This window comes from Pleurodeles waltl, chromosome 12 (assembly GCF_031143425.1).
Source record: "Pleurodeles waltl isolate 20211129_DDA chromosome 12, aPleWal1.hap1.20221129, whole genome shotgun sequence".
NCBI classification, from domain to species: Eukaryota; Metazoa; Chordata; class Amphibia; order Caudata; family Salamandridae; genus Pleurodeles; species Pleurodeles waltl.
Genome location: NC_090451.1, coordinates 498,020,125 through 498,040,876, shown reverse-complemented (window position 1 = coordinate 498,040,876; position 20,752 = coordinate 498,020,125). Strand labels below are relative to the sequence as shown.

The following is a 20,752-nucleotide window of genomic DNA, read 5'->3' as shown; positions in this document are numbered from 1 at the left end:
GGTGGATTGAAATGGGATGAGGTGGATTGGATTGGGGTGAGGTGGATTGGATTGGGGTGGATTAGGATGGGGTGGGTTGGAGTGGGGTAGATTAGCTTGAATTGGGGTGGATGGATTGAACTGGAGTGATAAAACTGGGGTGGATTGGATTGGATTGGAGTGGGGTGAATTGGGGTGGAGTGGAGTGAATTGGGGTGAAGTGGAGTAGGGTGAGTTAGATTGGACTGGAGCAGGTGGATTTGACTGAACTGGAGTGGGTTGGATTAGACTGGACTGCAGGGGGATGGATTACATTGGAATGGAATGGGGTGGATTCGAGTGGGGTGGATTGCATTCATTGGATTGGATTGAGGTGGATTAGAGAGCAGTGGATTGGATCAGATTGTAGTGGATTTGATTGAAGTGGGGTGGGGTGGGCTGAGTGGATTTGATTGAGTGGGGCATACTGAACTGGGGTGGGGTGTATTGCATTCTGATAAAATGGGGTGGAGTGGAGTAGATTAGATTGGAGTGGACTGGGGAGGACTAGATTGCAGTGGGAAGGACTGGATTGCAGTGGGATGGATTGAAATGGGGTAGGGTGGACTGGAGTGGGCTGGATTGGATTGGATTGATTTGCAGTAGGATGGATTGGATTGGGGTGGGTTCAGTTGAGGTGGATTGGAGCGTGGTGGATTAGATGGGTGGTGCCCTTGAGTGGGGAGGAATGGAGTAGTGGGGTGTAGTAGAGTCGAATGGATTGGATTGCAGTAGGGCGGATTGGATTGGAGTGAGGTGGAATGGATTGTGTGGGGTGAGGTAGATTGTATTGGGGTAGGGTGGATGAGGGTAGGGTATACTGAGGTGGGGTGGACTGGAGTGGGGTGGGTGGATTGGATTAGGGTGAATTGGACTGGACTGCAGTTAGGTGGATTGGACTGGAATGAGGGGTGGATTGGAGTCTGGGGAATTGGACTGGTGTGGGGCAGATTGGATTGAAGTGGATCGGAATGGAGTGGGGTGAACTAAGGTGAATTGGATTGGAGTGGGATGGATTGGGTTGTGGTGGTTTGGAGTGGCACAGATTTGATTGGAATGGGGTGGAATGATTGAGTGGGGTGGATTGGACTGGAGAGGGTTGGATTGGTTTGGGGTGGACTGGACTGAAGTGGGTTGGATCATTGTGGGGTGAGTTTGATTGGTCTGGGTTGGATTGGACTGGAGTGGGGTGGAGTAGACTGCAGTGAGGTGGATGTGACTGGTGTGGGGTGGATTGAATTGGAGTGGGTTGGATTGGATTGGTGTGAGGTGCATTGGATTGGTGTGAGGTGGACTGGATTGGAGTGGGGTAGATTGGATTGGGCTGTATTGGATTGGAGTGGGTTGGGTTAAAGTGGCGTGAAATGGGATGGAGTGGGGGTGGATTGGATTGGGGTGTGGTGGATCGAATTGCAGATTGGAGTGGGCAGATTGGAGTGGGGAAGATTGAAGTGGAGCATATTGCTTTGGATTGGATTGGGGCAGATTGTTTTGGATTGCAATGGGGCAGATTGGAGGGGGGGTGTATTGTTTTGGATTGGAGTGATGCAGACTGTTTTGGTTTGGAGTCGGCCAGATTGTTTTGAATTGAAGTGGTGCAGATTGTTATGGACTGCAGTAGGGCAGACTGGAGTGCGATATATTGGTTTGGATTGGAGTGGTGCAGATTGTTTTGGTTTGGAGTGGGCCGGATTGTTTTCAATTGAACTGGGGCAAATTGTTTTGGACCGCAGTGGGGAAGACTGGAGTAGGATATATTGGTTTGGATTGGAGTGTGGCAGATTATATTGGTTTGGAACAGGGCAGATTGGAGTGTGTGCAGATTGTTTTGTATTGGAGTGGGATAGATTGCTTTGGATTGAAGTGGCCTGGATTGTAGTAGATTGGATTGGAGTGGGTTGGATAGGATTGGAATGAGGTGAGGTGAATTGAATTGGATTGAGGTGGGTTGGATTGGGGTGAGGTGGATTGGATTGAATTGGGGTAGACTGGATTGGGGTGGGGCATATTGGAGTGGTGCAATTTTTGGGGATTGGAGTGGAGTGGATTGTTTTGGAATGGAGTAGGGCAGATTGGAGTAGAGCAGATTGTTTTGGATTGGAGTAGCGTGGATTGTGCTGCATTGGATTAGAGTGGGGTGGATTGGCGTAGATTGGATTGGGGTGAGGTGGATTGGATTGGATTGGGGGAGATTGGATTGAGGTGGATTGGCATGGGGGTTGCGGTGGGAGGGTTGTTTTGGACTGGAGTGGGCAGATTGTTTTGGATTGGAGTAAAACAGATTAGAGTGGGGCACGTTTTTTTAGGTTTAGATTGGAGTGGGGCATATCACTTTGGATTGGCATGAGTCAGATTGGAGGGGGGAGCAGGTTGTTTGGGATTATAGTAGGGCAGATTGTTTGGGATTGGAGTGGGGCAGACTGGAGTGGGGCACATTGTTTTGGAATGAAGTGCGACAGATTGGAGTGGGGCAGATTGCTTTGGAGTAGTTTGGGACAGATTGGAGTGGAGCAGAGTATATTGCAATGGGGCAGATTGGAGCAGGGCAGATTGTTTTGGATTGAGTGAGGCTGATTGGAGTGGGGCAGTTTGTTTTGGATTGGAGTGGGGAAGATTGTTTAGGATTGGAGAGGGGCAGATTGGACTGGTGTACATTGTTTTGGGTTGGAGTGGGGCGGACTGGAGTTGGGCAGATTGTTTTGAATTGATGTGGGGAAGATTGTTTTAGATTGGAATGGGGCAGATTGTTTTGGATTGGAGCGGGTGGATTGTTTTTGACTGAGTGGGGCAGATTAATGTGGGGCAAATTGGATTGGGGCAGAATGGAGTGGGGCAGATTGTTCCAGATTGCAGTGGGGCAGACTAGACTGGGGCAGACTGTATTGGATTGGAGTGGGGCATATTGTTTTAGTTTGGAGTGGCAGGTTTTAGATTGGAGGGGGGATGGGTTGCAGTGGGGCCATCTGCTTTAGATTCTAGAGGAGTAGATTGTTCTTTATTGGAGTGGGGCAGATTGTTTTGGATTGAGTGAGGCAGATTGGGGTGGGGCATATGGTGAAGACTCAAGTGGGGCAAATGGAGCAGATTGGAGAGGGGCAGATTGTTTTTGATTGGAGTGGGACACATTGAGTGGGGAAGGTTGAAGCGGGCAAATTGCTTCGGATTACAGTGGGGCAGACTGTATGGACTGGAGTAGGGCAGACTGCAGTGGGGCAGACTGCAGTGGGGCTGATTGTTTTGGATTGGAGTGGGGCAGATTGTTTTGGAATGAGTGAGACAGGTTTGAGTGGGGCAGATTGTTTTGGAATGGAGCTAGGCAGACTGAAGTGTCGCAGATTGTTGTGGTTTGGAGTAGGGCAGATTGTTTTGGGTTGGAGTGGGGCAGACTGCTTTGGATTGGAGTGGGGCATATTAGAGTGGGGCAGATTGTTTTAGATTGTAATCGAGCAGATTGGAGTGGGGCAGATTGTTTTAGACTGGAGTTGGGCAGATTGCTTTGGATTGGCGCGAGGTAGAGAGGAGTGGGGCAGATTGTATGGGATTGCCGTGGGGCAGATTGTTTTGGATTGAAGTGGGGCACATTGTTTTTTATTGAAGTGGGGCAGATTGGAGTGGGGCAGATGGGGAAGATAGGAGTGGGGTGGATTGAGGGAATTGGAGTGGATTGGGCTAAGTGGTTTGGTTCAGAGTGGGGTGGATTGGAGTGGGGTGATTTGGCAAGGGAGTAGCTTGATCTGTAAGATTGGGGGTGGTGGGTTGAGCGTCAGATTTTCCGACAATCAGGCTGACATACGATGTTTAAATACATTGTAAGACAAGCATGGTGCATGAGAGGGACCCAAGGGGCGGTGAGTGGAAAGGGAGAGGTATGCAGATTGGTAGGACCACTAAGAGAGAAAACACAATATTTTGAGAACTGATATTCTGACTTACATCTCACAATGCCTGACTGAAACAACCTGCATCCAGCTGTTTAAGAGAAAATACATTTATTAGGAAGGTTATAACACCCCAAACACCTCCATTGAAGCTGTGCCACTTTGAAATGGATTGATCTGGGGCTCAATTGAATTGAGTGAGGTGGATAGGATTGAGTGGGGTGGATTGGTGTGGGGTGAGCTGGAGTGGCATGGCATGGATTGGAGTGGGGCAGATTGAGTTGGAGTGGAGTGGATTGGGGTATACTGCACAGTTATGTGTTAAAGCATAATTTCAGAAATGACACATAAAAAAGAAACAATGTTGTTGTGCAAAATTTAGAACAAGATTGTAGTCATGTTTTGAGAACAGCTCCCATGAGCAAAACAAAAGCTTGAGTGCAAAGTGAGAGAAGATGAGTTAACTATAGAAAATAAAACTTTGCAATTTGTTTGTCCTACTGGGTACATTTTTGCCAGTCATACACTTTCTGTTTGCAGGGCCCTAAAAGTTAAAAAGAAGTACCTCGATCAGATTGGGAGCAGCGGACTGGCACTAATTAAATTGAATCAATCAGTGAGTGCTTGGTCGCTGTCCCCCAGACGCAAACCAAAATTATGCTAGGCCTGCAATGACCAGTTACGAGGCTGTAAAGAAGCGTGCCACTCAAGCCAACAAATGGAAAACAACTGACAGGCTCCAAGCCCTTTTTAGATATCAACAGTCTTGCAAACGAGATACATGCGCTAGCACACACTCTCGCAGATTCAACCCTAAAAAGAGATAGGCAAGTATCGCAGGCTATCCCCTCCCTTTCCCCTCCCTAATGCCAGTTTAAAAACTTTTAAAATGCAAAGTGTGTGACAAATGAGTGCAAACCTTAAATCAAAAAGCATACTCCAACTCTGGGTTATCACCCACAGATATTTGTTTTTCTAATACATGACGTTTCCTTCCATGAGGTGGTGAGCTGCTCCTGAAGTCAGTCCCTTTGTTAGGTCAGAGGAAGCCAATGATATTAACATACAAATAGCATCCGCCCATCCCTTTGTACATTATTTTGTAGGGAACAGCTTGTGTGAGATTGATTTAACAGGGGATTGCGGTAGGTTGTAACACAGTGTATTATTTAAGTCCTGATATAACCCGTCCAAGAGCTCTGTCCTTTGGTGTTAAGTGTAATAGAGAAGAAGTTGTTAATCCAGTGGCTAGTTTGCATAGTGTGTAACCAGAAAACCTGGGTTCAAATGTCAGCTTTCTTGTTTGACTCAATAGATAGGGTGATCTTACGCAAATCACTTTACTTCTCTGTGTCTCATTTTATTTGATTTGATTTTTACATTTTGGAGTACTTTGAAGTAATTTAGGATATGCCCTTTGCAGAAATCTCTACTGTGCATGGATTAATATATTACAATGTTACCACATCCATATAAAAAATGCCGGTCTGATGTAATGGCCGCATGACAGGAGAATTGTCTTTTGGCTCTCTCAAGGAATTAACCAATTGTCATCATTGGGTAAGGACTGTCCACGAATTTTTCTAAGTATTCATTCAGAAACTTCCACTTTTAATAAATATCGATCACTGTAGTGATATAATCTTATGTACCTAACGGAAACACATCCAGATTTCCAAGTAATACACTTTATTGTTATTTAAAACCATTATCTGATTACACAACGTATGTTGCCCCAGTTACGCACTAAATATTAAGATACATGCCTTTGAGGTATTTTTTTCTCCAGATTTCCTTAAATGTATGACATACATGGAACAGTATTAATCCTCACTTTTAAATTAAGTTATGATGTTTTAAACATTAATGCATATCCTAATCGGGTACTTCAGCAGATGAGTGGAATGATTTGTTGTAATTTTGAAAACTTTTTTTTATAATTTGTAGGGACTACAGTTATATAGTTTGTATTTGGAGATGACATTATTTTGATTGCTAAACCCTTCAAATACTGTAATTATTAGTAGTTTGTGACTTTGTAGTATATCACTAAGGTGCTGCCTATTATTCTGAACTTGTATGGGAAAACTTAGGTTTTCAAAGGCTATAGCTGCTGTGTCTACTCTTCGAACAATGGAAGACAAATCATGAGTTACTATCAATTCCATTCTCTAATTGCAAGGCTTCTCTGTTGGCCAGATGCCCATTTACAGGTGTTCTGCCCCTAGTATCTTGATTCTCTGTGGCAGGCGACCATCTGTCTTCCCCTTCTGGTTTCCTCCTGTCACAATGGATGAGGGATTTTCTGCAAAAATCTGACCCAGAATCCTCTCTGCTGTAGAGTAAATATATGCTAATTTTCCTCAATGATAATAAACAAAACCTCTTCGTGCTCCCTGTTAAATGGTGGCACCTACCTGTGCTTAATGTGAGCAAGTGGTTCCAAGTGTGGGGAGGTGGGGGGGCACTAGCACTTATTTTTGGGGGTCCAGCACTTATTTTTCTTAACAGGTTTTTCGAGTTCAAGAGAGAGAAAAACAAATTGGAAAGATAGAGCAAGAGAAAGAAACAGCCTTGATATTTGGCGCACGGACATTTAACTGATCCAGCCGCGGACTTCTGATCAGAGCTCTTGGCATGGGCACTCTTTCTTTACAAGTTAAACACCTGCTTCTACCTTTTACTGCCTGTAATCTGCCAGCTCTTTCGTGAACAGGAAGTTAAGCACGTATCCTTATGTGACTGATTAGTTGAGAAATATCTAATACTAATGGTTCATGAATTAGATCACTGTTCTCAGAACCGCTGGAAAAAAATAAGTACACATTAAAATATTGGAAAATAAGATCATGGTCAAACAAAAACCTTAAAGGGAACAAGAACCACAAATGTATCAATTAAGTTTGCCTTGGGAACATATTTGAATTTAGGTGCACAAATGGCACCACAAGTGCAAATTCCCCTTTTGCATTTATACCGCTTAAATTAACCCTCCCCGGTGATTCACTCATACTTTATTTTACATTACAGTGTAATATTTTGTCAGAGTAAATTGTAAATCTACTCCAAACGTGGAAGTCTACCCACTGGAGCAGATGTCCACATTTTTTGTGAACAGGTCCCAAGATTCTAGCGACTTCGTAAAGTAAGAGCAAATGTCTGGAAAGATAATCAAGCAGTAATTTTCAGTGTCTTACTCTCAAAGCACAACTAGAACTCCTGTCATCTGGAAACAAAGCGAAGATGTATTGCCAATCTAATATCATGTTGATTAGTGTTAGTTTTCAGCAGGCCACAGTTATGGCCTGCAATACTAGATTACAAGATCAAGCTGTCCTCTACTGCCCATTACAAAGTCATTAATGAGATTGTAGATCACGCACATATGTGACAGCCAATGTTGAGCTTAGATGACAGAATACTCCAGGAAAAGAATCAGTGGTGCCTTTGGTTATCTAGCCTGACTTACGTTTCTGAAAATCTTGGAATTGTTTATTGATTTCTGCATTAATTTGCTCTTCAAATTTATCAAAACTGTTAAAGATTCAACTGTCCTATGAATTCAGAAGAAAGAATGACATTTTGTGGGTGTTGCTTGACAAACCAAACACATGATTAGTATAGAATAGACAAAAGAACTCCAGACCCATTCAGGCTTTCTCACTTTGGCCCGTCAATACCCATGCACTAACTTCTACCCCGTTTCTTTTCATTCTTTCCTATTCCCTTTGCCTTGCAGTAGGCCTTTACTCTTGCCTTTTATGCTCCCTTTTGTTGCCAATAGACTTAATTCACTCCTTTTTTTCCTCTTTCCTTTTTCTCGTCTTCCTCTTCTTCAGTCTCTCATGCAAGCGCTCTGATGTGTTGTAATCTATCCTGGGTTTTTAACCACGCCCATCATATGCCCATCACTATCACTCCTTCTTGAGCTTGCCTTTCAACAATCCTTTGTTATTTCGTAAATGCTTTACTTTTGTCCCTCTTCGGGGCAGTTCTGTTACCGCCTTGGCCGTCGACCCTGTTGCATGGATAATTGCACGTTTACCGATATGTTTGACTGCGAGTGAACTTTTTTCCTTTTGTGTCACTCTTTCGCGCTTTTTCAAAAGCCAACAGAAGATAAATGCACACATATGTATATATCTAAATGGAAATTATTTTCAGAGTTGGTAGGCATATTGAGAATCTGGCATGGCTCCTAACTACCCTTGTGATCCAATATTGAGCACCTCTGCTGTTGTCAATAGTAAGCTTTAGCGAGAGCAAATCCAACTGGGTATTGGTAAAAAAAACTCGAATTTTCTTAAAATTGTCTTTACAGTCACACAGATTCCCTCAAGCCAGTTGTTGCTAGGGAATTTGAGCGTGTAAATACTTGGCTTCAGTATATGACTTTTCAGATTCAAACATTGAGAAAGATATAACGCATTCCAGCTGTAGACACCTTCAGCCCCATGAAGAATTTAGAATGTAATCTATTTTGCATGGCATTTTTCCTGGTACAAAACATTCCATGAGTGACCAGTGTTCCTGCGTTAGGTACACAGCAGGAGAGATAGATCTGTACCGTGCCGCTTCACACAATAATTGAACAGGAGGAGGTGATTCATTAGCCCATCTGTGAGTAATGCAGCTTTCGGCTGTTGACATGAAATCTACTGGATTAGTCACATTTTAAGATCTCAACTAACAAATGAGAGCATATTCTTTATTGATTGATGATTGTGTCTAACAGTAAAAGAAATGTGCTATAAGGGCGGTAATATCTTCCTATTTCTAGCACGCTTAACGTCTTTACGTTCTCCATCCCACAGATTGCTTTGAACTGCTGCTTGCTGATTCGATGGCCTACACGCTAAGCCCGACGCTGGTGGGGCCAGCCGGTCCCCAGGAATGTGTCTGCAGGGTGGAACTCTCCGTTTCCTGTCAGAACCTTTTGGATCGGGATGTGGCATCCAAATCAGACCCCTTTTGTGTCTTATTTCTGGAAATTAATGGAAAGATGTGCGAGGTACGTGGGCCAGGATCATGTTACTGTTTTTTTCTATTCATTTATGAGAAAGCGATGTTACAATAATTACAATTCTTCTTTCCTCGTGAGTCAATATTTACTGTGCCTATACTCGTTTTGAGACAGAAAATAGAAAACTGTCTCTCTCATCAGTGTAAGTTTAAGAATAAGTGTTAAAAGTATGCACGTATTGGTATGTGATATTAGTAAAACATGTAGAAAGTATTGATCTTTATAGGTTCATTACAAGAAAACGAATAAATAATTGTTCAGGAAAAATGATTTTTATGTTTTAAATATTTACTGGTGGATTGATTTTATTTCTCTAGATGTGTTAATTGGTGCGTTGCTTTACAGCAACAAATTGGATCATATCGAAATGTCCTGGGAGGAAGTGGAGAGCAACTACTGACTCTATAAATCGTTAAGAAAAGTTCTCAAATGACAAGGGGACACAATTTTACATTTTTGCAGTAGGAGTCCTTAATGCAACACAGTGAAACATAGAGCACAGCCAAGGATGCCTCTTTATTTTCAAAGGGAGAGCACAGCTGTCTGCTTTATCAAAGACATATTTGTTACATAGAGCCCTCTGACTCAGTCTGTGCCTGGAAAACCTGCGCCTACACTCTGAGCACCACCGTGGTGAAAGGCAGGCAAGCTGTTTGAAGTTGTTGATCTGCCTTTCGCTGCTGGCAGAGGCCCAGCCTCAGTTTAAAAGGGTGGCAGAGATACCCAACAGGCAGCTTCAGAGATTGACTGCACCTTCCTTCATAGAGGCTACTTGGATGGACCTCGAGGCCCCCTCTTCCTTCCTTTCACAGGGCGCCCTTGCGGGGGTGCAAATACTGTGCGCCACCTTTGTGTTGGCACAGACAGTACTCACTGGACAGCTTTTTTGCCATTGTGCCTGCATTTGAGATGCAATGGCAGAGGGTTCCTTCATTTCCTGGGCTCACGTTCCCAGGTCAATGAGGAATTCACCCCTTACGATCCTGATGGTTTTACAGCAATGACCGCACAAGCATTTGGGGCCACTTCTGTAACACAAAAATACCCCTGGGGGGACTAACAATATGCGCACATGCCCATTGCAACCACAGGGCACTTCCTGTAACATGGCCCCAGGTATGAAATGTTGATCGTGTGTGAATGTGAAACATTAGATTCCTCAGTAAGATTCTGGCCCCCAGTTCATGAGATTAGGGGATAAGTAAGTTGTCAAGATACACGAACCCGGGGTTATAGTACCATAACTGGGACCTTTTTGTCACAAGTCCATGACCCTATACAAGAGAAAGACAAAAAAGGGAGAAAGGAGGAATAGATCAAACAAATGAAAGTAGAAAGCAGGGATGTGGAAAGAATAATCTGCAAGAGTAAAGAGGTGTAAAGTGTAGGGTAGTAGGAGAGAGTAGAAAAAAGAAGGATGAGGGAGTAGGCAGCATTGATGTGTGCTAACCCTGGTGATTGGCTGTGCCGGCGGCAGGCTTTTAAGAAATCTTTGGGCCCAATACTCTTTTTGTTTTTTAACGAATAAAGCCCTGTGTGCCTGCAGTGAGTAACTTACAATAATTCATAAGAAGAACCCTCTAAACTGAGCTGCCAGCTTCTGGGGTATTTGCTACTACTTACAGCCTCCAGTCTCTTGAATAATTCTCACTTCTGGTGGTTTATAGCTTTACACCTCCTTACCACCTTATTGTAAACCATCTGACCATCTGATTTTCTTTTGTTATTGAGTAGGTATTGTACTGATGTTGCACATATCTACCATGGGTCTGTCCTGGAGTATATTCCATTAGAGTATCATGTTTGCTGAGGTTCAAGCAGTGAACTGAGAGCACCACTGATAAAATGATAGAAAAATAAAGTAAAGTAATAAAGTAAATAAGATAAAGTTGTGGCAAGGTACCACCAGTGATTAAAAGCAGTGTGTGCACCTCATGCATGATTAAAAATAGTTAGATCCTTGGGCTTAGCTAACAGTTCTGGCATGGGTATTTTACATTACCCTCACTCAAAACCCTATGGCGTGCACGTCATGGCAACCCAATTAATCCATGATCTCAACAAGTGGAGACTTAAATGTTCAGGGAGAATCCATTTTGATATTTAAAGTTGATAAAAGGAGGATGCTTCCACATATTTTCCTTTGTTTCTCCCTCTTCTCTTATTGTGTAACAACACTTTTGAAATGCAGGCCTTCAAAGATTATTGGCTTAGTGACTTAGGCAGAATATTGATTTCACAGTCACAGGTCTTCCAACCCTGGAAAAAAAACCTTTGTGAAAGGGAAGGAGGGGCTACTTAGGGGGGTGGGGTTTTGAGCCTGTAAGCTCCTAAACAGCAGTGGAGGGCATTAATGGGGTGCGGCCTTCAAGAGGCTGTGCGGGTTTGAGTTCACACTGACTGATCAGCTACACTTAGTCATCCCAAAATCACAAAAAATTTACTCTTCTGATGCAGTCTTACATGTACTGGGGAGGTTCCAAAATGTATTTCAGTTGTGCAGAGCCTCTATACATATGCCGGAAACCTTGTCACTGTAAGGGTTTCCAGCTCACTTTCTTTTTACCTTGCGATATTTGATCTTCAACAAGTGATCATATGTAGAGAGACAATATTGTTTGATGCAGGTGGCACAACGTGAGCAGTTTTGGAACAACATGGTAAAAATGTAAAAATTAGCCACAAAACATACTACATTGACACATTCAGTCCTGAAGCACTGCACAGCTTACTGTTAAGTGCACCAAGATCTCAACCCACAGCTCCCCAGTAGTATGTTCCTCATGGTAGAGAAATACTTGTACAAGCGTGTGTTTATGCATTAAGCCTGCTGAGACCTGCACAGCCAATGAACCTATCTAATACATAGTGCCTACCATGTTCACCATCAGGGCAAGGCTTATGGTCCTCAAACATAATTTCTGACTGGCTGGTAAAGTCTGCCAAGACCCTTCTACTTCAATCAGTGTAAGAGTTATATGAGCAATGTGTGCATTCAGGGGGAATGACATGGATGTTTGTAAATATTTAGCTTGTTGATTTGGATTCATTGGGTGGATATGTTCCTATTTTGACTGTTCACTTTGTGGCTATTGATGGTAAAATTGACAAAGCACTAACAAAGGGTTGCTTGTTATTAACAAAGGCATTTTGGACTATGTAAAGTAATATCGCTGTGCCACTTTTTTATGTTCTTTACCTACCTTTGTGAATTGGCCCCAATACACCTAAAATGGAAATAAAATGGGAATATTCATGAAATATACATATACAATTAGTACAAATAGAAAATGCTGGCTTCGCTGCATTTGTACTATTAGGGAGTTGGACATTTTAGGGAAATTCACAAAGGCATGTAAGATTGTCAAAAAGATTACTCCCGTACAAGTGTAACCTCAAGTCATAGATGCTTTTGTGTATGGACCCCATAATGTACAAATTGTGTTTGAAGCGTTTCAATGATGATCCGTGTGTGGAATATGCATTCAGACAGTATTGCTTGATGTATTAATTCATCGCTCAAAGTAGCTATGGGCTGAAATAATCCTAACTCAGGGAAATGTAACACTTGCAGCTGCTAGTGGTAGTTCTCATGACCATCATCACACGGTCAGTAGTTGATCTACAGAAATGGTATATGCAGATTACCATGGTCTTTGGTGTGTTACATATGATTGCACATTTACTATGTAGCCTGAGGCAATTAGTGCTCGTCCTTAGTTTGACATGTTAATATTTTTGTTGTTCAATGTGGTGTACTCATGGTTTCATCAAACGTGTTAATACAGCAACCTCATCGAACATGTTAATACAGCACCCTGTCCTTTCACTACAAAGGATCTGTAATGTGTTGTTTTGCTTCTAATATTAGGCTGGTTATTTTATCACTTCATGCACTGTACCTTCCTGGTGTATTTGCCATTCCCTCTCACAATGGCTATTGTTATGGGACTGTCTGCCGGATTTACACAGTGTTATTCCTGTTTTTGTGCCAGGCAAACTTGGAACACCTTTCTTGATGTAATGCACCTCAGAAAAGATTATTAGTTATTACAAAGGTGTTTTCTCTCTATTAAGGTGTACATGGCATGTTACACTAAGATTAGCTACACACTAAAAATACCCCTTCTGAAGATCCTTCCAATTCACTTGAAGCCCATCAAAGTATCCAAGGCATGATTTAGCAAAAATATATTATTTAAATCGCATATTAACCCATAGGTGGTCCACATAGGTCCCTGAGCAGAACCATGGCACACTTTCAGGATATCTAGATGGTTCATTTACCTGCAGTAAATCCATATTGGCCTCATTTACATAGGCATTGTTTAACATAAAATCTGGCTGAGTGAGCTCTACTAGTTCTACTCCACCCCCCACTGTCAGGCGCTTTTTAAAAAGTAACTATGCATTAACTCTTTATGGAAAAATACACCAATATGTTATGATGTGCAGTGTGTTTGTGTAAGTCCCCAAAGTGGGTGCGGATTTCTCGTCAAAGGGCATTTATTATTAGGCTGAGCATTTTGACAGATACGCTGTACAGAAGAAAAGTTCCAGCACAGAAGAAAGTCACCTGTGATAGTGCCAACATAGATTAGAAGGTGTGCGACTGGGGAACATTTATTCAAATTTTAAACTGGCTCACATTGCAATCCCCATGTATGTTTTTCCTAAGTCTTGGAGAGTTGAAAAAACATTTTGAGAATACTTTGCTTCTCAGTCTTAATGTTTTCAATCCTAGCACTAAGGTGCCTCACGATGTAAGTTGCAATTTGTAAGTCCATCACTCATACATTGCTTGTCCCTCTAAGAAGTAATAATCTGAATTCCTTCAGTTGGTTTAACAAGGAATGCAGTGAGCAAACAGTAGACTACAAAGGGCCCTAAACAATAAGCCAAGATGACATTGTGATCTGTAGGACTGAATCTAAAATGGCATTGAAAGAAAGGAACTTGGCCTTAAAAGAAGAAACGTGGGAGAATGTTTTCACTTCTTGTAACACTAAGGATACCACTCACATCTGCAAAATTAAGTATCGGTTGATCGAGAGGTCTAGGTATGAACATCAAGGTAGAGAGGTTTGGGTGGAAAATTTTCAATCCATTTACCATCTTGAGGCAGACTCTGAGCACTCATTGGATAATCTCTCTCTAATCTTTCTCTTAGCCATTAACTTTGAGCTAGAAGAGGTTGACACCACGTCACCCAAAACCTCTCTGGTAGGGCACCTGGCACTGACAGGGTCCGAATAGATCTCTAGAAATCTAATATTGAATTTTGTGTGCCAGTTATCACTAAGGCCCTAAATTCAGCTATTAGGAACAAATTACCACTTTCCTTGCATACTACCACTATTTGTCCATTATTCAAAAAAGGAAATAGATGCCGCCATATGTTTATAATTTTAGATATGGGTTGGGAACCCAGGAACAGTGTCTTAATCTTCATTTGGTTAGTAAATACACAATAGCAAAGAGCGGCACACTATATCTACGATATATGAATCTCAGTAGGGCCTTTGACCGAGTTAATTGCTTAAAGATTCAGGGTATTTTAAACACCTAAGGCATGAAGCAAGCCCTGGTAGATTTTCTTTGCACTGTACATATCGGTGTTTCAGCTTCAGTGAGACATGGCATAGAGGAAAAATTAACTCACTCCTTCAAGTTAGAAAGAAGGGTCTGATATGGATGCGTGTCAGCACCCATCATGTTCATATTATAAACTAATAAATGTATTGATTTTAACTTTAAAAGGTATGGATATGGCTATGGTGCACTCAAACCTCATACAACCCTCATTGTATGCTGACAGCGCAATTTTAATCTCTCTGACCCAGAAGGCCACATTGACAACTTTGTTAGTTTCATAAATAACCTTGATCTAGAGACTAATTTTTCAAACACATTTAATGTGACATGTGGCTCCTACCTATGTAAGTCCTGAACAATATTTGTTAAGAGAAAGCCCATCGGGGGTTAATGCCCTCCCATATCTAGGATTTACTTTCGGATTCCTCAAGTTCTTGGACACATTGCATTTCCGCAAAGTGCTCAAAGTTTAACTGAAGTTTTATTTGACTTCGCACAGAGAGTCGGGGAAAAAACCTATCAAGGCTCTTTTCAAAATTTATAAAAGCAAATGCTTCCTAATCCAATTTATGGGGCAGCCATTTGCAGTGGGGAGTGGGGGGGGGGGTGATGGATTTGAATAGTGATGGGGGAGCAATTGAAGATGTGAGTTGAAGCCCACAAGCTTGCATAGCCAAAAATGAAAGGCAGGGCCTGAGCTAGAATTTCACGAAAATGTACAAGAAACAAGCCAAAAGATATCCTAGAGATAATAAATATTGAGTCCCTTTTCAAATTGCCCTACAGCCCCCCAAAGCATATACCGACATACTGGCACACAATTGGTTTCCTACATGTAATGTGTCGCTGATGTTTTACCACATCATTCATTCAACAATGAGACTAGTTGGGTTAGTGTACAAGTGAAACTAATGCTGATAGATAAAGATATACCCATACATGTCTCACTTTGGCCATTTGTGAGCAACCCTGGAAGGCTGGAATTCTGACTCTGCAATTCCAGGATTCAAACTCTTGAACTCCAGATCAGTGGTTCCCAAACCTTTGACTTCTGTGGACCCCCATTTTATCATTATTGGAGCCCGGGGACCCCCACTGAATCATTATTGGAATCCAAGGACCCCCCCACTGAGTCATTACTGAAAGCTGGGGACCTAATCTGTTAATATTATTGAATTTTCTAAGCAGTCGGGGACCCCCTGAGGAGGCCTCGCAGACCGCCAGGGGTCCCCAGACTACAGTTTGGGAACCACTGCTCCAGATCATTGCAAATGTCAGAGGCATGCACTATTTTGCTGTGCTGTGTTGCTCATTTGGCTTAAAAGTGTACTTCCCTAAAGAGTTATTTTACAGAGGTGACTCTAGGTTCACTTATCTTCAACATTTTGTATATAGCGCCTCTTCTAGCACCTCTGATTTGGGCTACAAGTGCACCTCTTAATATGGCACATAAAATTAAACTTTGTTTGAAATTGTAAATGAAAACGATTGTTATGCAACCCACCTCTGTTTTTCTGTGCAAAGATTTTAATTTAAAACAGTGTCTCTCTCTGTTTCCCTCAATAAGGTTGAAGGGTCCCCAAAATTGAAAGACAAAACTTCAAATTGTAGCTGATTAAATGCATCTGGAAACTTTAAATCTGGTAAAAGGATTAGACGGGTGACATACTTAACATGACAGTGATTTAGTGTGATTCACATTTTATGGCGTGGAGAAAGATTCCAATTCCTACGGACTCGTAGTTTACAGTACTTACTGCCGGTTTAAATTATTCAGTATACCTTCTAAAAATGTGCAAGAGCATAATAAAAGAGCCCAGAATACTTTTACTCAGAGAGAACAGATTGTGTTTACGGCAGAAGTCAGATATATGTACATACTCTCATATACAAATGTGTGTGTGTGTGTATGTGTGTACACACATACATACAAACACTCACCGTCAGGTGCGCACACATACAAACGCTATTCATTAGCAGACATACCGTACTGCCTAACACCAGGTTTCATTTTGGCTATTTTGAGTGAGTGAGGTGAACTGTAGAAGCCCCTACCTGACACATTTACAGTTCCATATTCCAAAGGGACAGTGGAGTCCCCTTTGTTGCTGTCATGATGATGCACTTTAAGTTGGACACAAACAATAGTTTTCACATAGAAGTGTAACATCATGTCAGCAGTTATTTGGAGATGGAGGCAAACTGGCGCCATGTGTTCCTGGGTCGATGCCATGACGCCCCTAGGGGGAGACGTCCCTGGCCATCTTGGGTTATAGCAATGTTAAAAGTTTCCAGTCAGAAGTAAAGCATTTTTGTAGGTGCCTCTTAGGACTCTCAGCAAGGAGCCCCATTATTTGCTACGTGAGGAATTGGGTTTGAGCTACTTGGAGGGCTACTTGGTATGGCTGTCTATTTGGTGTAATAAAATGGGCGTCATAAATAGACAAATCACTGAGTATTGTATAGTTTGTGATTACGGATATAGGATGCTTTTAACACATTGAAGGAATTGCTGATATTCTAAGTAGCCCTGGTTTGTGTAAAAACCCACAAACGGCAACCAGACAAGAAATGTGATAGGTAAAGGTTAGATATGGATTCCGTACTGCCTCAAACCTATGAAATGGAGAAATTGAAAAAAATATCTATTCAGGATTATGTAATTATCCTGACCACATCTGAGATTGAGCCATATTAATGTTTAGCAGTTGAGCCCCTGACGGAGATTACTTTTAACCATGTTTCATTTAGGAAGTATTTGTAATGATTTCATGTTTTCCACTGGAACAATTTGAGTCCTGCTCTAAAATAAAAGGCCCTTGCAATGAATTGACCCCCCAGACATAGTTGCATTTTGTCTTGTTTTGTAAATTTTATAAATATTTGACTTGCGTTTTTTTTCATTCTTGTTCTTAAAATGTATAGATTTCATAAATGCAAACCTGTACTTATTTTTTACGCAGATAGCACAACCCTATATTTGGTTCTGTAGGATGTTTTTAACGCAACAGTGAGTTACCATGAAATAATGTTTTTTAGGTCTTGCCTATGCGGCGCATGTGCTGTCTCTTCGAGAAATGCTGTATCTATTCTGTGGGCTTACAGCTGCCAATCGCTTTTGGTTTGTTTGTTCACGCGTTCTTTCCAAAAGCTTGCTTGTATGTGGGTAATCAGTGTTTTTTTTGTTCTTCGTTTTTATAGCTTTCTCCCTCCCATGGAGGAGTGGCCTATTACTTGTATCCTTTCACTTTTTGCAACTTCTGTTGGTGTCTGCACACTATTTTTTTCATTGCTTTCAGCTGAGCCTAGCCTGTGTTTTTCGCCAGCCAATGGTTTGGCAATTTGCTCTTTTGTTCCTTGTTCTTTTGTGTTACCATGAAGTGGCTACTGCGCCCCTTCATCCCCGCAGCTGTTTCTGCCCGTCTTTTGGGAATTTTCTTTTTCTGCTGTTTGTAAAGTGTTTCATTTGTTTTTTTAATTTTTGTTCCCATCAAGCTGCTACTGCGCCCCCATCTCATCCCTGTAGCAATCACTTCGAATCAAAGCCATATGGAGCCACTGATTACATAGGTCACCAGTCACTGTGGGACAAATGCTGTATATGAAAGACCCCAGAGGCGTTCATTTTTTTTCTTTTTTGTTACCATCAAACCATTACTGTACCCCCTCATCCCCGAAGCACTCACTTTGAATTAAATCCGTATGGAGCCACTGTGAGCTTATTTATATTGTCAGTTTGTGGTGAGAGAGAGTGACACTATAAGGTGTTTTCTAGAAGCCGGGACCTTTCCCCCTTTACCATCTGCCTGTTCCGTGGTGCAAATACACTGCTCAATTTCAATGTACTTTGGTAAAAGTGCTACTATATACGAAGCTCGAAACTTGTAGGGTCATCCGATTACACTCAACTAAACCAATGGGGAGCTGCTGAGAAGGTATCCCTAGCCTGGCTAGGTAGGCAAGGCCCACCAGCAAGCCACAACCACACCCCCTCCTTTCCACAGCACTCACTTCAAATCATATCCATATGGAGCCACCGTGCACTTGTTTACATTGTGAGTTTGTGGCATAAGAGTGACGCTATAATGTGTTTTGCCAAAGCTGGGTCACTCCCACTTTTGCCATCTGCCTGGTCTGGGGTGTGCCAGAAATCACTTCTGTCCCCTCTGTGTGTATAATGACCCCGTCTGCCAGCTGCTGATGCGTCTGTGTCACCCACACTGTCTCCTTCTCGGCTCACATGTGTCTGATGCATAACTGGTGTCAACATTTCACTTTCCAGACGGGGAAGGATGGACCACTCTGACTTCAGCACAAACTTTCCTGTATGGGGGCCGTTATATCATTGAATGACATAGCAATGCAGTGGCAAGTGCATCAACAGAAAGCATTGCCCAAACCAAATAGTCCCCTAACAATGGCAAGACCTATTTGCTTTGCCAATGCTTGTTTAAGTTGAAGAGTATTTAGTAACCCGGTTGAGTCAATACTTTTTTGCATCTGCCTCCTATTGTGATAATGACCTTATATGGATATTTTCACTATTGGCACATTAATCCTTATGGATATTGTGGAACCATATACTATGCAGTCCCGATACTGTACCCCTGACTTTTAATATGTGACTTGATATATTTCTATTCTTTGATGGTTAAAATGGATAATGGTTGTAATATTTACTGCTGTACTTCTATTATTATTTTGTTAACAATCAAATAAAGTGCATATAAGGAAGTATAGATTTACAAACTCCATCTGTATATGGCTCTAAGACATATGTACCACATATGTACATTTATTTTGAGCTAGGTATAGAAAATGTAGACTTACTGACTTGTTGACTTTTTTTTTTAAATATTTTGTATTCCATAATGTCTCCCATCTATTCTGAAGTCAGTATTCAAGGTGCACACCCATAACCGGTACGCACTCTGATATCAGTTGTGAGATGATATTATTTTTATACTGTCAGTGATTCTATATGTATTTTCATGAGCAGTGCATGATGGAATTAAGGTTGTTGAATTACCTGAACTGAGGAATTCCAGGCACTTAGTGATTTTGGACTGTAGCACAAATGTCTCATCATCTGGAGTTTTTCAAATGATTTCTGAGATTAGTTTTGATGCACTGTGATAAATCGTAGTTACAAATGTTCAAGAGCACACCCCTATCATCCATGGAGGGTGCAGGGTGCGCAGTTTCTTCACTGAAAACATGTTTCCTGTGGCGATAAAAGATAATTTAAAATGTGTAGTGTTCCTTTCTGTCAGCTACACTCCAGTGGACAGCTTGGAATATACAGATTACTTTGTATATTCTGGAGGAACTTTGTGATTCTATGAAAAATTGAAACCTGTGCAAACCCTAGGCAGAAATCTATTATGCCTAGAAGGCTTACTTTTCTACAAAACATTTGCCTACAATTGGTTCCTCTGCAAGATAAACATGAACTGCGATATAATACTATAGCCCATGTCTAGTGGATATGTTTGTTTAATATGGACTTTTCCCATGCACCTATGAGCCAAGGGATCCTTTTTTAGTGGATTTGTGTACTAAATATGAAATGGGGGGTGTGACCCATGTTTGCTGCCGATGTGGAAAAATTCGGTGTTACAGGTGTCCAAATGCAAGGAAAATGAAGCGTTGGCAGTTACACTTGCAAAAATATGTGTTGCACAACACGGCATCAGGACCGCATCTTTATTTCCAGCTATACTCCAAATGTCCATGTTTAAACTGTATGGCCCAGAATATTTTGTGTGAGCACTGTGAAAACATAATCATGTATTCCTATTGCTTGAATGTTAACGTACCCCTGCATATCACAACGTACATTGTTATATTTAAAAATCAAATGTGAATGCCATTTTTATACTAACTTGATGTGCACACTAGCTTCATCAGGGATGCTATGTTTCATGATTCTAGAAGGCTAGAAGCCATTTTATTTGAGATAGTACATTTGCACATTTCCTGCATCTCATAGTAGAACTTAGGCTCATTTTGGAAACTAATAAATTCATCAATGTTTTCATGTTTTTGTATTTCAAGGCCAGGTATATTTCCTGGCGGATGGCCTGTTATCCTGCTTCAGGGACCGACCACAAGATTTATCAATGACTGCCAATCAGGCGGTCATTTATAATGCATTGCCAGTAACCTCCTTCATGTCAGTCCTGTCAATGCAGTTTGGTTCGGAGTTCGCAGGACAGAGCCCTGCAGCAAACAGTTT

The 20,752-nt window shown here is 41.8% G+C and overlaps 1 protein-coding gene across 3 annotated transcripts in view; it reads left to right on the top strand.

The window, feature by feature from the left end:
• CPNE2 (copine 2) overlaps nt 1-20,752 on the top strand; it is a 703,062-nt gene that overhangs the window by 201,679 nt on the left and 480,631 nt on the right. For all 3 annotated transcript variants that reach the window (XM_069217223.1, XM_069217224.1, XM_069217225.1), the window contains exon 2: nt 8,711-8,907. In XM_069217223.1, the coding sequence (XP_069073324.1) occupies nt 8,740-8,907 (168 nt within the window). In that variant the 5' untranslated portion in view covers nt 8,711-8,739. The remainder of the gene's footprint in view (nt 1-8,710; nt 8,908-20,752) is intronic.